Source organism: Crinia signifera, chromosome 1, assembly GCF_055691185.1.
Source record: "Crinia signifera chromosome 1, ASM5569118v1, whole genome shotgun sequence".
NCBI classification, from domain to species: domain Eukaryota; kingdom Metazoa; phylum Chordata; class Amphibia; order Anura; family Myobatrachidae; genus Crinia; species Crinia signifera.
The window spans coordinates 51,611,509-51,627,231 of record NC_139217.1 but is presented as its reverse complement, the minus strand read 5'-3'; the positions used below and the strand labels follow the sequence as shown (position 1 = coordinate 51,627,231).

General features: G+C 44.9%; 1 protein-coding gene across 4 annotated transcripts in view; it reads right to left on the bottom strand.

Annotated features, from left to right (window-relative positions):
• The window catches only part of HTT (huntingtin), a 149,231-nt gene that overhangs the window by 118,906 nt on the left and 14,602 nt on the right, over positions 1-15,723 (bottom strand). For all 4 annotated transcript variants that reach the window (XM_083151753.1, XM_083151766.1, XM_083151758.1 and 1 more), the window contains exons 2-5: positions 6,626-6,709; positions 3,616-3,736; positions 2,696-2,755; positions 1,131-1,210 (exon numbers count right to left, since the gene is read on the bottom strand). In XM_083151753.1, the coding sequence (XP_083007879.1) occupies positions 1,131-1,210; positions 2,696-2,755; positions 3,616-3,736; positions 6,626-6,709 (345 nt within the window). The remainder of the gene's footprint in view (positions 1-1,130; positions 1,211-2,695; positions 2,756-3,615; positions 3,737-6,625; positions 6,710-15,723) is intronic.

The window sequence follows — 15,723 nt, the reverse complement described above, 5'->3', positions numbered from 1 at the left end:
CAGAGATATAGCGATTTCAAAAAGGGACCATCACTTCGAAACACCCTGTGCAATGGCCATATAAAATAATAAAGACTTTCTACATGGGGAATGTCGGGTCAATTTAATAAGATGGGATTTCAGTTGAAGATGGAATGTTGAGCATCGTAACCAATCATATTCTATATTTTATCTTCTAGAACAGGCGTGGGGAACCTTCGGCACTCCAGCTGCTGTTGAGCTACACATCCCAGCATGCCCTGCTACAGTTTTGCTATTTGGCCATGCTAAAACGGTTGCAGGGCATGCTGGGATATGTAGTTCAACCACAGCTGGAGGGCCAACGGTTCCCCATCCCTGTTCTAGAAGATAAAAAAATGGTACTTGTTTCCTAGAACTGCGCCCACGATTTCCATCGTATGGGCTCCTAAAAATCTCATCGCATCCCCCTGGAATATTGCGGCATGCGATGCAATGCAATTCGATTTTTAATTGTAAAAGCACCCAGTGAGAGATTTGGTAAGAAATCTCCAGTTTTTTTAAAGCAGCAACAATTTACAATTCAACATCAAACTGGTTTTGCAGTGTAAATGGTTGCCGCTTTAAAAAAAACCTGGAGATTTCTTACCAAATCTCTCACTTTCTGAATCTCTCATCCTATTACATTTCACCCACAGTGTCTAGATAGATAGTTAGGTTGATGAGTTTTTTGCATTTTTTGGGTGTCAATGTCGACATGGACCCTTAATTAGTGTCCATGTTGACATTGATTTGCTCGCCTCTATGCCGACATGGATGACGAAGTATGAAAAAGTCCAATAAAAAAAAAAATTGTGGAAAAAAAATCACGTCAAACTGTTGACCATGTCGACCTATTGCATGTCCAACTTGACTGTCTATCTAGACACTGTAGGATCTATCAGCTGTATTCCAGATTACAGACAACACATTGTCAGCAGGATCCCAAGCAAACCTCAGCCAATGAAAACAGTGCAGCGGTCATTTATAAATGACAACTCAACCCAATAGGTGAATATTTAAAATATGACCTACAGATATAAATTATGGTTACGGACATTCAATGGCTAAAAAAATAAGTAAAAATGGTTGTAGTTTTCTCTTTCACACTTTAGTTCTGAGCAATGCATTACCTGCACTTCTGCGGTCGAACAAGGTGTGCAAGCTCGGCGAACCTCCAGAGGGCGGCCCTGAGGCTCCGCGCAGCCCCATTCTAGACAGAGACCAGCAGATGATTATTTGCAAGTAAACAAATACAAAAATGAAATACAATGCAGCCGGCGAGGGGGTTAAATGGCACGAATCGCCGAAAACAAGTGATCCGCGCTGTTTAACCCCCTCGTCGGCTGCTCACCCTATTCTATGTTTCGGGGGAATTCTCGCTGTCAAAAGACAGCGAGGATTCCCCCAAACAGCGAGGCTCGCGGCTAATGCAGGGAGCCCGCTTCATTTAGCCAGGAGTCTCGCTGTTTCTGCAACCGCATACATCAATTCCCCCTCGCTCCAAAAACAGAGTGAAGGGGAATCGGCGGCAGTTGAATACTGACAGGACAAGCTGTGACAGCGAACAGGTAGCACTGCTTGCTGTCACAGCTCGCTACCGGCATTGAATATACCACAAATCAGTGAAAAACAAAAAGCATGGAACAGCCATAAAAAGGCGGAACTATTTTACAACATACTGTAAGTTACACATATACCGTATGCACACGCAATTTAAAATAAATGATTTAAGAGTAGGAGCAAACTGGGACAGGCTCCCTGATCAATAACCATGGTGAACTAAATGTCCTAATAAGTTCCGTTATCAACAACTGATGTGGCCACTGAACGATATATATCTTACGGTGGCGAGATATATATTAATGGGCGACTGCTGTATCGTTGAATCGGTCACACCACTGGCCACAATCCAGAAAGTCGTGATGTGCACCCAGTCTAGGCGTGACTTGTTCACCTTCTGCCTGCTATCGGTGGGGGATTGTTGTGTAAAAAGTTTATGTGAAGTTGTATAGTGTTATAATGTTCATAAAGAGCCATTTATCCCATTCACCAACAAGAACAGAGAATGAGAGATCACATGAGCTACCCCACATTTTGGTCTATGTATAGTGGATTCCCAGTAACTGCTGGCACGTGACACCATTATTGCTGGCTGCAGCTTAGGACTCGAGAGGCCTCTGACCGGCACCTAAATAGTGATCCCTGGGCAGGTGGGGGAAATGATTTCATAGAAATCACTAACCTGCATCACAATGGAGACTCTGCTCACAGAAGAGAACACTGGTGATACTGTGACTGCCTAAATCCAATCTCTACCACAGTGCCCCCAGTGGTACAGCTTACATGCCTTACCAGATACTGTATGTGACATGCACATCTTCAGTAACGCATGACAGCATAAATGTAACCAAAACTAAATCGTTACTCTTGTACAGTAACAAAACACAACATCAGCCATGAAAATATTACATTTTAAAGTGAAGAACAACAACAACAAAATGGAAAAAACTGAGGTACATATTTATTGAGCATAGGTATACTTATAACTAAGCCGAATGCTTTTATTTTTAGTTTACAGATTGAACAATGGGGCATTTAATGAGCCACGGCTGGGGAACAATGTTACCCATTGTTGCTATAAGGAAACATACATAAGCCAGACAGCCAATCATATACAGAAAGACAAGCAATTCACCTTTTTAATTTCTTTATAGAGCTCAAGTTGAAGCCGCGGGAGGTTGGAATCCATCAGAGCCTGTAAGAAGAGATTGTCCGGGTCAATATAACCCTTCCACACAGAATTTACAAGCATGTCATCTTTACAGAGCACCTCACACATGGCTGGTAAGTCAGGCAGGAAGACTGCAGGAAATCTTACTTCAGTGTCATCTCCTCTGCATTAGCGGCAGGAAGAGCAGATGCATCATATTAAATAATTACTCCCCACTGTCATTTTTAGCCCTGATTTTAAAAGGGGCACATACAGCAGCGATTCCACTATTCGGGCGGGATCATGGAATGGGGACTTTTTAACCATGCTTAATATCCCTGATTCCCAACGGATCACTGAATCGCCATTTCCGGTTGGCGGAACAGCAGTGCCGGCTGACTGGGGTGTGGGAATCGCCCAGGCTGGTGTAAGGGCCCCTAAAAGCAAACACTCAACGACCCTCTAGAGGTGACGGGTGGATATGAAACCTGTAAAAGGGTTATAACGAAGGAAAATACATTATTATTGTTATTATTGTTGTTGTTAGTAAGTTTTTGTACATATTTTAGGTCTTTAAAACCTGAACAATATAAAAGTGTGTACTGTTTTATAACACATGGAGGAATATCCAAATAACCTCGGTAACTTATGCCAGCAATTGGGTACTACCCATCGTCTAATAAAAGTAGTTATTAAGCAAATTAGAATTACAATTATAAGGATGATTAGCAGATCACAGATCAGCAATGAGCAGTCTGTTCTACTTCCCAGTAAAGGGGTGATGTACAGTTACTACTCATGGCAGTCTAGAACCAGACAGATACCCACTTTTATACCTACCGGCCCGCTCTACAGCAGACACACGCAACCTGTGTCGGAGGCAGGAGAACTATGAGCAGACTTACCTTCACCACTTTGTTGAGACACTCGTCGGCCACCATCCTGACGTCGGACTCGGCGTCGTCGCTGCACAGTAAGAAGAGCTCCATGGCGATGCCAAGCAGCTTCTGAAACTCCGGAGAGTTCCTGCAACACACAGCACAGTAGGTGAATCGCTCTGTCAGCCACCAATGGCTTCCGCCAGGCCTGCGGTACAGAGCGGACTCTCGCCATCTTGTATCCGGTGCTGTTACTACGGTGGGTGATTCACTGTATAACTGCCTCCTTCAGTGCACATAAATAACACAGTATGCAGTCAGTGGCAGTTGTACAATGAATCACCCACCGTAGTAACAGCACCGGATACAAGAGGGAGAGTTCCGCTCTTTACCGCAGGCCTGATGGAAACCAAAAAAATTATGAAAAACTCAGGATGACCCTTTGACTGTTAACCTTGCCTATGTCAACCATAAGCTTGTGTCGACTTTTTGGCAGTGTCAACCTAAGGTGCGACGACCAATAGTGGTCGACCTAGACATTGTCTATCATGTATACCGTAACCAATAACTGGTATGGATCATTAGGTCTACAAGAAGGTGGTCGACAAGCATTGGGTCGACACCATTATGTCGACATGCTGAAAGGTCGACAGGTCATTAGGTTGATACAAGCATTAGGTCGACTTGGGCAAAGCCAGCAGTCAAAAGGTCGACATGGGTTTTTTCACTGTTTTTTGACCCAAATGACCTGTTGATCTAGACCCATGTCGACCCAATGCTTGTCGACCTAATGACCAATAACACAGTAATAACAGAAAAAAAAAAAAAATGGATAGATGGTGTAATGGTACTTGTGTATTTTGGCGGCGCCCCCGATTTCCATCGCGCGATGTTTTAATCGCATCGCATGCCATGCACCCGATGGCATGCGATGCGACTTTTGCCCCCTATACTATGAAAGATTGTATAAGCTCCCTAAAGGGTGCTTACAATGTTAAATGCACCCCCACGCCACCCCCCCCACTATAAACGTGAACCCGAAGCGTGGCGAGCGCAGCGAGCCCGCGAGGGGTGGCGGTACGCGTCCTCCAACCTTTTCATACCCCCACTATCCACGTCGGCGTGGAGTTCAGAATAGAAAGTGTGGCGAGCGCAGCGAGCCACCGAGCCCGAAGCGTGGCGAGCCCCGCGAGGGGACGCGGATACCTTCACAGGTATCAGAGTCCCCTCGCGGCCTTCACAGGTATCCGCGTCCGCTCGCCACACTTTCTATTCTCAACTCCACGCCGACGTGGATAGTGGGGGTATGAAAAGGTTGGAGGACGCGTACCGCCGCCGCTCGCCACGCTTCGGGTTCACGTTTATAGTGGGGGGGGGGGGGTGTGCATTTAACATTGTAAGCACCCATTAGGGTGCTTATACAATGTTTAATCGCATCGCATTGTATGCCATATACAATGTCATACAATTTAAAAATTGTATGGCATTGTACAATATCGCGCGATATCGCGTCGCATCACATACCATCGTATGCCTTATGGTATGCGATGCGATGGGCGCCGCCAAACTACACAAGTACCGGTGTAATAAAAAAGAAAACCACATAGACAAGAACATTTAGTAAGTATCTCTGTAATAGCACTTTGGAATATGTGCGCGCTATATAATATAACTGGTACATAAGTAATAGCAAAATCTTTCTCAAATGGGCAAAACCATGCTATACTGCAGGTGGGGCAGATGTAACAGGTGCAGAGAGAGTAGGATGTGGGTGTGTTATATTGTTTCTGTGCAGGGTAAATACTGGCTGCTTTATTTGACACTGCAAGTTACATTTACAGAACAATAAAAGGACACAGGACTTTTTTTTTTTTACCAGCAATTTACCTCCAAGATAACAATGTATGTGCATTATATGGCCAAAAGTATGCGGGCCCTCTTCTGATTAGCATGCTTGGCCAGGTCAGCCGCACCCATTGCTATACCAAGCACACAGCCTCCATAGTCAAATATTAGCAGAGTGGGTCGTACTGCACAGCCCTGTGACTATCAGCATGGCATAAGTCACTTCCTCAAATGTTCCGCCTTGCTGCAGCTGCCACATTTCCCTGTGGTTATTGTGAAGAGGAAACATCTAGAACACAGGTGTCCAAACTACGGTCATCTGCTCATCGTGGACCCCACCTGCTCGAATGCAGCCCTGTGACCAAGCATCAGTTTGTAGCCTTTCGGACTAAGCCAAGCAGAGCGGAGAGGAAGCAGCAGCCTGACCACTGCCTAGATGTCTCACATGTAGGTTGTCCCCCAACCCAGCCTCCAGGGACCCATCCTTCATCCGACACAGGGAGAATAAGGACCGGAGGCTGCAGCTGGGTAAACGATTTGGGCTATGATCTGAGGGAGGACTAGGGACTGTATTACCAGGAGGAATCCTGGAGGACAGGGAGAACCACTGGACTCAGCAGCGGTACAAAGGTTTCCTTGTAGTGACAAACCATGCTAGTCTCCATCTGGCTGTCTGCTGAACACCAGGAGAACACTTCCTGCATGAATGTGTATTGTCAGCTGTAAAGTTTGGCGCAGGAATAATAGAGGCCGTTCTAGCATAGCTTTTTAATGTATCCATATGTGTGCGATACTCAGCTGTTTACATCCTTTGGCCATGAAGTGGCCAATGGCAACCAATCAACTGCTCTATTATGCAAATTATAATTCAGTGCCGATTGGTTGCCATGGGCCACTGCTCCTCTGACTCACTTCTCCTCCCTTCTCACTGCTTCATACATCTACCCCAGGGTACCAACGTAACTACTATATGGGGGAAGACGTTTGAAGCAGTGCAAGGAGTGGAGGAATGAGCCAGTGGAATATGTGCCTATGGCAACCACCCAGCTTTAAGTAACATTTATCAAGTGCATTCTATAAAATAATATGTAACATCTAAAATGGTTGCCATAGTAACTTGTACGCACTTATCGCTGCTTGATACATGTAACAGTATATCCTGTATAGGGACTAGTGAAGTGGTCAGCTGTACCTCAGAGACTGCGCGACAATGTTCTCGCATATTGTCAGACAGTGAGTCACGCGATCTTTCTTGTTTGTGGAAGGATCTTTCTTCCTGGAAAAAGAAGGAAAAGAAATAGTGCATAGGTTAGACAGAACAGGACCATACAGAGGCACAATCTCTGCACACCAAACTAGGGATCAAATAACAGAAGGGACAAGAAGAGGATGCACACTGTACAAATAACTAATACCCCTTTCAGACAGAAAAGTCTGAAAATCCTGGCAAATACACGGCATTTCAAATGCCGTGTCAATTTGCCGGGAGCAGCCTGACCCCCCTTCACACAGAAGAACAAATTACCGGGTTGAAAATTTCTACCCGGTAATTTGCTGAATAACACGGGTATTTCTTCTGTGTGAAAGGGTCAACACGGGTCATAAATCCCGTGTCCTCGACCCTGGTTAATTCCCGGGTCGGAGACACGGGAGTTACGACACGGGTGTGCCCTTTCACACAGAAAAAGGACCCGTGTATTTAATGAAATTCCCGGGTGGAACTGCTTCACCCGGGTATTTAATTTTCTGTGTGAAAGGGGTATTAATGAAAAATAAACTACAATCAAATGGAAAACAAAAAACAAACGAGTTGGGGTATCAGAGTGGAGAATTTGTTCATCCAATCTGCTTGTACCTATCATTTCCGTGTCAAACGCAGGATTTTTAGAGGGGGGGGGGTTCCAAATGGCATCCAAAATCTCCCACTCTGTAGCGCATTGGAGTAAGCATGGGTGTCTGGAGCGGTAACCGCTTAGAGAATTGGTGTTTTTATACACTGAATACTGTATGGAATACAACATTAATATTTAACAGCACAGATGGTCTTTAGTATAGGCTGTTTAAAACATTTAAATAAGATAATTGGTCAGGAAAAGGTTAAATATATCATAATAAATATACAAACATAAAAGAACCAGTACTGCGCTTTCTAAGCTCACATTCTCCCACTTCATGGTAAGGCTCCTATCTCTTCCTCCTGGCAGCTGCTCTCTGGTCCAGTGCGATGTTTGAGGGCTCAGATCTCAAATGTGATAGAAGACGTGTGCAGCAGCTCTGCCCTGTCCCTTACACTGCATGATGTGGTGGTAGCTCTATTGATCATATTATATACCCCCCTCCCCCCTGCGTTTGCCTATGCATTTTATAGCATGTACTTGATAAATGATAGCTACAGTATGAACTGATGGGTTGCTATGGGTGATTTCTCCACTCTGTAGGGGTGTTGATACAAAGTTAGTTTTTTTTTTACATATTTACAGCATTTATGTATTTAAAATTAAACACTTTCTTATTTCTGTTATACTGTATCTTTATATATGAAACATCTGAAGATTTCTTCACTCCCTACAAACACTGAAGTTTTCAAAAGTGCCAACAGATGACAAAGACCAACACTGCAACAACAACGAGAAGCGCCTGTGTGCACAAACCAAAACATTTTGCACGTTTAGCAATGTTTGTATACAGTGCAGAATTCGCTCTGCTCTAACAACACATGGGAGAGCCGGCTGGGGAAACAGTGTGTGTGTTAGCGGGGCGCGGAACACGAAATGCAGGCTTCCAGAAAGGGGTTGTGATCGTTTGGTCTACAGCATGTTGGTCAACACCATTAGGTCGAAATGGGTCAAGGTCGACATGGGGTTTATTACAGTATTTTGACCCGAATGTCGACATGGACACAGTTTCCAGTGCACCGCATTGCTCTCTTCTCTCGCTATGCTTCAGGCACACTATTTTATTATCCCACCACGCCCTGGTGGATGGTAGGGCATGAAATACCGCCTGTCGGCACATGTCGGCTCAAATAAACAGTGAAAAACCCCATGTTGACCTAGACACTGTCAAACTAATGCTTGTGTCGACCTAATGACCTGTCAACCTAGACCTATGTCGACCGACATGCTCTAGATCCAATGACTGTATCCCCCAGAAAGAACGCCCGCTCCACAGCTTGCTGCTGAATGTGAATGAGACCATCAGCCCAATACAAGCTAGTGAGCGCAAATTCTAATAGCGTAGTCTGCCGGTGATAACGCTATCAATGCTGTGTGTGGGGCATGAGGACCAGAAATAGTTTCAAGAAAGCACATTACAAAGAAAAAAAAAGATAATATATAAAACACCAGATGTACATATAATTATAATTATAGAGAGAAGAAAAGCAACACTGCATAGCTTTCAGGATAGAACATGCTAAGAATATCATAACAAAGTCAGATTTTGATTATCCCACCGGCTCTGTGCGATTATGAAAATAAAATGGCATGATCTTCCCCAAAATTAGAATTTACTATAGAAAAAATTGCTTCTAGCCCATTAGGGTGTGTGCGTAATTAATTATTATTACATACTCAGATATACCCTGTTATCACATACAGGCAATCACCAGGATGTATTACCCATCTGAGAGTTCCAACCACCGTACAGGTCTGGCTAAACATCATGGATTGGGTCATAAAGAACCACATTTAGGTCTACGTGGAAAACCCATGTTGACCTTCCCATTGTCGACCTAAAGGTGCCCATACACTAGTAAGATTTATCTTCAGATCTGGCTGGTTGGAACAAAAACATGGTTATGGATGAGTGACAGTTTGTCAGTTTTCCAGCATTTCCAAGCAAATGGTCAACTGTCATTTGCTCTCATCCATAACCATGTTTTTATTCCAACCAGACAGATCTGCAGATAAATCTGTGTGTGAATGGCCACCTTAATGCTTGTGTCGACATACCGACCCTGTCGACCTAACTCATGACGACATATTTCAGGTGTCGACCTTCAGTGGTTGACCTACATTGGATCGATCCAATGACGCACATCAATTCCCATCATCAATTCCCTTAGTAATCAATTTATGTAATCATGTTTCCAGTGTATATGTGAAACAAATGATACCGTGCTTAATACATGGCATTTTATTAGACCTATGCTTGGCCAATAAAAGTGTAATAAAACATATTAGCATTGTAGCACAGCTCTTACAATCATGGCAGTTGGCACAGGACAAGACAAACAGAAAATAAGCAGTGAACTGTGGGAGAGAACCCTATAACTGTCCAGTTCCTTCATTTCAGTGATATTTTTCTATATAAACTTTTAGCATTTAATCAGCAGATGTCTATTGGTCATTAGAAATCCCGCTTATTTATAACCCCACTGTTGCACGCTATTAAACTGTTGCTCCTGTCAGCGCGATCAGCTGCCAATGCCTGTATTTAGCTCACATGGGCGACGAGCTGAAATGATCGAACAGTGCCCTGAAACGGGACTTGGTACTTGTTTCCTAGAACGGCCACAATCGCGGGCATCGTGTACCTTAAAGTTAAAGTTAAGGTACACGATGCCCGCGATGGACCCGATTTCCATTTAAATCAGGTCCATTTTACCGTCAAAGGCAAAATCGGGGGCATCGCGTCGGTCGCGGCCATTAACATGGTCACCGATGCGATGCCCCCGATTTTGCCATAGGCTTAAATGTTAAAATATTTTTTAACATTGAAATCGGGAGCATCGCGTCGGTCTTGTGCCATTATAATGGCACAAGATGAGATGGACTTGATTAAGTCCATCTCACATAGGAAACAATGTGAAATGGGCCAATATGACCCATTTCACATTGTATATGGCCCCGTCGTCACCCCACGATTGACGCCAACCCGAAGCGCGGCGAGCGCAGCGAGCCCGCGAGGGGCGGCGGTGCGCGTCCTCCGACCTTTTCATACTCCTACTATCCACGTCGGCGTGGTGTTGAGAATATAAAGTGTGGTGAGCGCAGTGAGCCACCGAGCCCGAAGCGTGGCGAGCGGACGCGTATACCTGTGTAGTTATACGCGTCCCCTCGCCACGCTTCGGGCGATTTTTCCGACACGACCACCCCAATGCAAATCGGTGTGGCCGTGCTAGGAAACAAGTACCCGGTACTTTTTTCGCCAATTAGTTATTCTGCTTTATGCAGTTAAACGCGACTATAATGAGCGTGATCGCTGCAATAATCAGGATCAATTGAATATCGCACCTACGATCTTCTGTCACTTTGGAGATCGAGCCACAATAACAATTGAATTACCCCCTTTGTGTTCTTCTATTTTGCTCAGACAATAAAACGGATTACTCAATCAAATGACTACATGTGCGGTAGGTAGACGCACATGCAGGACAGCATTGCGGAGCCACAGAACAGAAGTGCAGTGACCGCTAATGCGATCACTTAATTTCTTACTCAATTGCGGAGACGCAATGTAAAAACTTATATCTGCTGTCAGGTAATTGGGGATGGCAGGGAGGCAGTGGGTGGTAGAGGGAGGCAGAGGATTGCAGGATGAGGCAGTTGGAGATTGGGTAGGCAGTGAACAACAGGGAAAGGCAGAGTGTAGCAGGGAGAGGCAGAGGGTGACGACAGTGGGAGAAAAGTCGCAGGTGCGCCCTTGCAATGGAAAGTAGATGATGGTGCCAGGAATGCAGCCTGATGGTGGCAGCAAGACAGGTGAGGAAGAGGAGCCTGAGGATGTCTCAGATGGCCAGCAACATGGAGAGGAGATGCTGAGATAGTTGAGAACCGCTGGTTTTACAATGGCACATTTATGCAGAAATGGTTTGATTTATGGTAAAACTTCAGTAGAGCGTCAGCTCTTGAATTGAATCTCGGGACATTCAGTGGAATTTAATTTCACACGGAGGATACCATGTACGGTCAAGAGCATTACATGAGGACACATCTGTATAACGGATCTATTCTGCTTCATGAAGAGGACCACACACACACACCTCTCACAGGAGATCAAATATTCTGCTCGTCAGTCACACACACACACACACACACATATATCTTTGTGCAGGGGATAAAATATTTTTATATACTAGCAAAACCCACATGAAAATCGCTGTAGTATTCTATAAAGAGTCCTTACTAGCAACAAAGAGCGACAATTTCCTGTACACACACGGGAAGCAGCTATTACGTGGGCTGAATCCATATACAAAAGAATATATCCGATTATGTCACTATGTACCAGTGATATCACAGAGATGCAATGCGCAGTAACTATGGCAACATGATTGCATCTCATTACCCCAACTTCTGCCGCCTCTTAGCAGCTGAAGTGTAATGTAGAGAAAATTGTCAGGGAGAGCACCAATTCCCCAGTTGCGTATTGGTCCCTTGTGAGATGTCAGATGTGACCCAATTCAGATAGATTGGGCCAATTTATCTGACAAAATCTGATGTGCCTGATGCTGTAGGACCCTCCTGCACATAGGATAAATCTCAAGTCAATCAGGTCCAACTTGTCCCTCAGACAAGTATAAGGGAGAGTGTAAGGGGGAGACACTAGTAACCATGTGTCATGAACAGTGCATTGCAGCAAGGCAGATTTAGTTTGAATTGGTGAACAAATTCCCTTTCTCCTTGAAGTCCAGTGCATATGGATGTAATAATGTGCGTGTCCCTGTTATAATTACTATACTTCTGGAGTGATTGTGGTCATACCAGGGGGCATTAAATGTCAATGATTATAAACTCTTCTGACATCCATCGTTTCCAAGGGTCAGCAGGCGTACGTACAGTACAACCCCTTTTACTTGCATTTCGGCAAGCTGTTGCAGTTTTTCAGTCAAAGCTTGCTTCATTCCCACCGACGCTTTGCTATGCATATCTGAATGTATATACAAATATATTTATCATGTTAGGCAGATGCATTTACAGACCTCCCAACTGACCGGATTTTGCGGAACAGTCCTGTTTTTTTGGGACTGTCCCGTCCGGGGCTGGCATTGTCCCACAGTAGGTGGGTGTGTGGGGGGGAACTGGGAGTGGCCCCTGTCTGCCTTTACAGTACAGGAGTTGTATGTTTTTCTGAAGCCATTAATAAATAAAAGTGTACTACTTATTTACATGTTTACTTGGTCCCTCTCTGGCCATTCCTACATTATAACTTCGCTTACTGTGCGAGTTAAAGATTGATTGTCATATTGGATGAAGCAGCGACAATTATCAGGTCCAGAACACTGTATAGCTCTCCTTTTAGTAAAGCTGAGCACACACTGGGCGATACATTGGCTGTTCGATTGAACAGATGTTAAAATTGCAAGCAGGTCCGCAGTGTGTGCATACAGTACAATAGGTCTGTGGCATCATAGGGCAGTACGGATGGTGTAATGGTCAGTATTACTGCCTCACAGCGCTGAGGTCATGGGTTCCATTCCCACCATGGCCATAACTGTGCGGAGTTTGTATATTCTCCCTGAGCTTGCATGGGTTTCCTCCGGGTACTCCGGGTTCCTCCCACAATCCAAAAATATACTGATAGGTTAATTGGCTTCCAGAAAAAGGAACCCTAGAATGTCTGTGTGTGTGTGGCTTCCAGAAAAAGGAACCCTAGAATGTGTGTGTGTGTGTGTGTGTGTGTGTGTGTGTGTGTGTGTGTGTGTGTGTGTGTGTGTGTGTGTGTGTGTGTGTGTGTGTGTGTGTGTGTGTGTGAACACGGGTGTGACTAATTAAAAATAAATAAATAAATACAAATAAGTTGATTTACAAAGATACCTAATTCCATAGTGTAGCACAAATAACACGTGCCTTAGCATTAATTCAAAATGTATTTAATGGCTTCCCAGATTTCTAGTATAGTTGCACTGGTATCTACAGATCAATAAAGCATCATTCTAATTCAAAGGCAGATTGCCAAACCGTATGCCAATGACAATAGGCAGGCCAGATAGAACAGATAAGTAGAATGGTACATTAGTCCAGCCAAATGCATATGAATAAATAATAAGTACAACTTTACATCAACACCAGAGAGAAGCACAAGCAATAAAATACACATACGCACAAATAAGGATAAACACCATAAAGCTTAAAGGGGTTTCCTGACATTAAATGACTTTATTTCTTGGCTTGTAGGCAGAGTGGTTTGTTTGGTTTACCCTGGAATAGAACACAAGGCTGTTCTCCTAGACCTAGTACTGCAGAGATCATAGTAGGGACCTACAAACGGGGTGATTGACATACAGATGGAACGCCCTTCATTCAGTGTCGGTGCTTGCCAAACCGGCACTCCATCTTCGCGCGTCCCAGTTTCCTGTCGGTGGGAGAAGCGGCAGGGTTAGGGGGGAAGTGGGGAGGTGGAATCGGGCGGTAGGGACCTCTGTAGTAAAGGGATGCACGCGCGTCCCCTACCGGGCAGCTGGCGAATCTACCACCAGCCCCCGCAAGAATGACAGGCGCTACATCTGTACAATGGGGATGTGAACCACACAGTGACACACAATGACACTAGCAGCTCCAAAAGTTAAAACAAGCCCATTCTGTCCCTGCCTGGGCTATAGGGGGGCCCCAAGAAGATAACGAGGGGGCAGTACATGTAAGATCCTCTCTATTTCCTATCTAATTGCAGCCAAAAATCAATTTTTCAATGTAGGGGAAAAAACCTTTGGGGGAAATTTAAAAATATTTTGCATAATATTTAAAAAAACCTACTAATTGTCTCACTAACCACAGTAGAAATAAACTAGCACTTTATTTTGGCACATGCGCCCGTGTGCACGTGTGCCTGTGTGTGTGTGTGTGTGTTGTACAATACACACTAGACCAGTGGTTCTCAATATCGGTCCTCAGGGACCCCCAACAGTGCATGTTTCCAGGTCACCTCACAGACACACAGGTTCACTAATTACTCACTGGCACATTTTAAAAGATCACAAGTGGAGCTAATTATTTCACCTGTGATTCTGTGTGGAGACCTAGAAAATGAAACGTGCACTGTTGGGGGTCCCTGAGGACCGAGGTTGAGAACCACTGAACTAGACCAATTAACACAAAAGGTGCACAGAAGTAGCATGCAGACATTGCAGCTTATAGCTTGCTCTGGCACCCTGCAACTTCATGTAAGCTGTCATTTTACAACCATTACCTTGAGCGTTGCTGTCCAACTTCATCTAGAAACCAGAGTATGCCAATCCCCGAGTTATGCCATGGCGACAGGTATCAACAAAGGTGACCGCATGCAATGTCAAGTGTGGTTCCCTCAGCTGCCATAAGCTGCCTAACAGGATATGCCGGGACTAAGCTCACTGTACAAAAGGTTTACAGGTTACAGTGAATTTAAGGTCCACCATGAGGCTGTGTTTCCAGTAATCTGGATTAGCAGGTTTGATGATTGTGTAGTGCAGAGATACAATGATGTCAATATTTCCGCCCACTGCCCTTTCTGTATCAGACTAAAGGCCCATACACACTGTGTGACTGAGGTGAAAGCAGGTCAGTATTGTCGTTTCAGCACAAAAGCCGCCCGGTGTGTACGGGGCAGAGATGAGCGCCGATGTGTATGGACCTTATCGCTGCCTCTTAAGGTTTATTTCCTGTAGAATTTATGTAATAAATAAATATATAATTTCATACGTGCACACAGGGAGGTCCGAGTGCCTGGATACCCCCCTGTCTGCCAATCAATCGTGGCAGTTGAACAGCATTTTTTTTTTTGCAGGAGTGGGAGCAGGGCCAGCCGCAGTGACAGATGTGGCAGAGCTGCAGAATACACACTACATCTATAGTGAAGCCCCTGGCTGCCTGTAGAGGGAGCTGAAGTGCACAGCTCCTCTCAGGCATTTCTGAGCAGTGCTGGCAGGGTGAGGACAAAAGACTTCCTGGTGACTGAAATGTGCTGCAGCCGTGTTGCTAATTGGGCGGTGCGGAAAATAATATTGGTAATGGTAGAAAAAGAGGAAGAAGTCTCCCGATTGGAGGAAGAAGTCTTCCACTGACGTGGAGATGAACCACATCACGTCACTTCCAGATCCATCAGCAGCATCACCAGTATCTCCTCGTGCCTTTGCTCTACCAGGAATCCACTGGGCGCTACCTACGCTGCCCTCGGACGTCAGCGATCATCTGCCCTGTGCTGACACGGGTAGAGGAAGCTGTGGCATCCATCCTACAGGCGGTAGCGGGAACCCCAGGCACCGTACACAGAGGGACCCGATTCCTGACTGTACACTAGAGAAGAGGGGTTACTCATGAATGAAAAGCCTAATCAAGGGTTACAGGAGAGAAAAGGTTGGGAACCACTGAACTA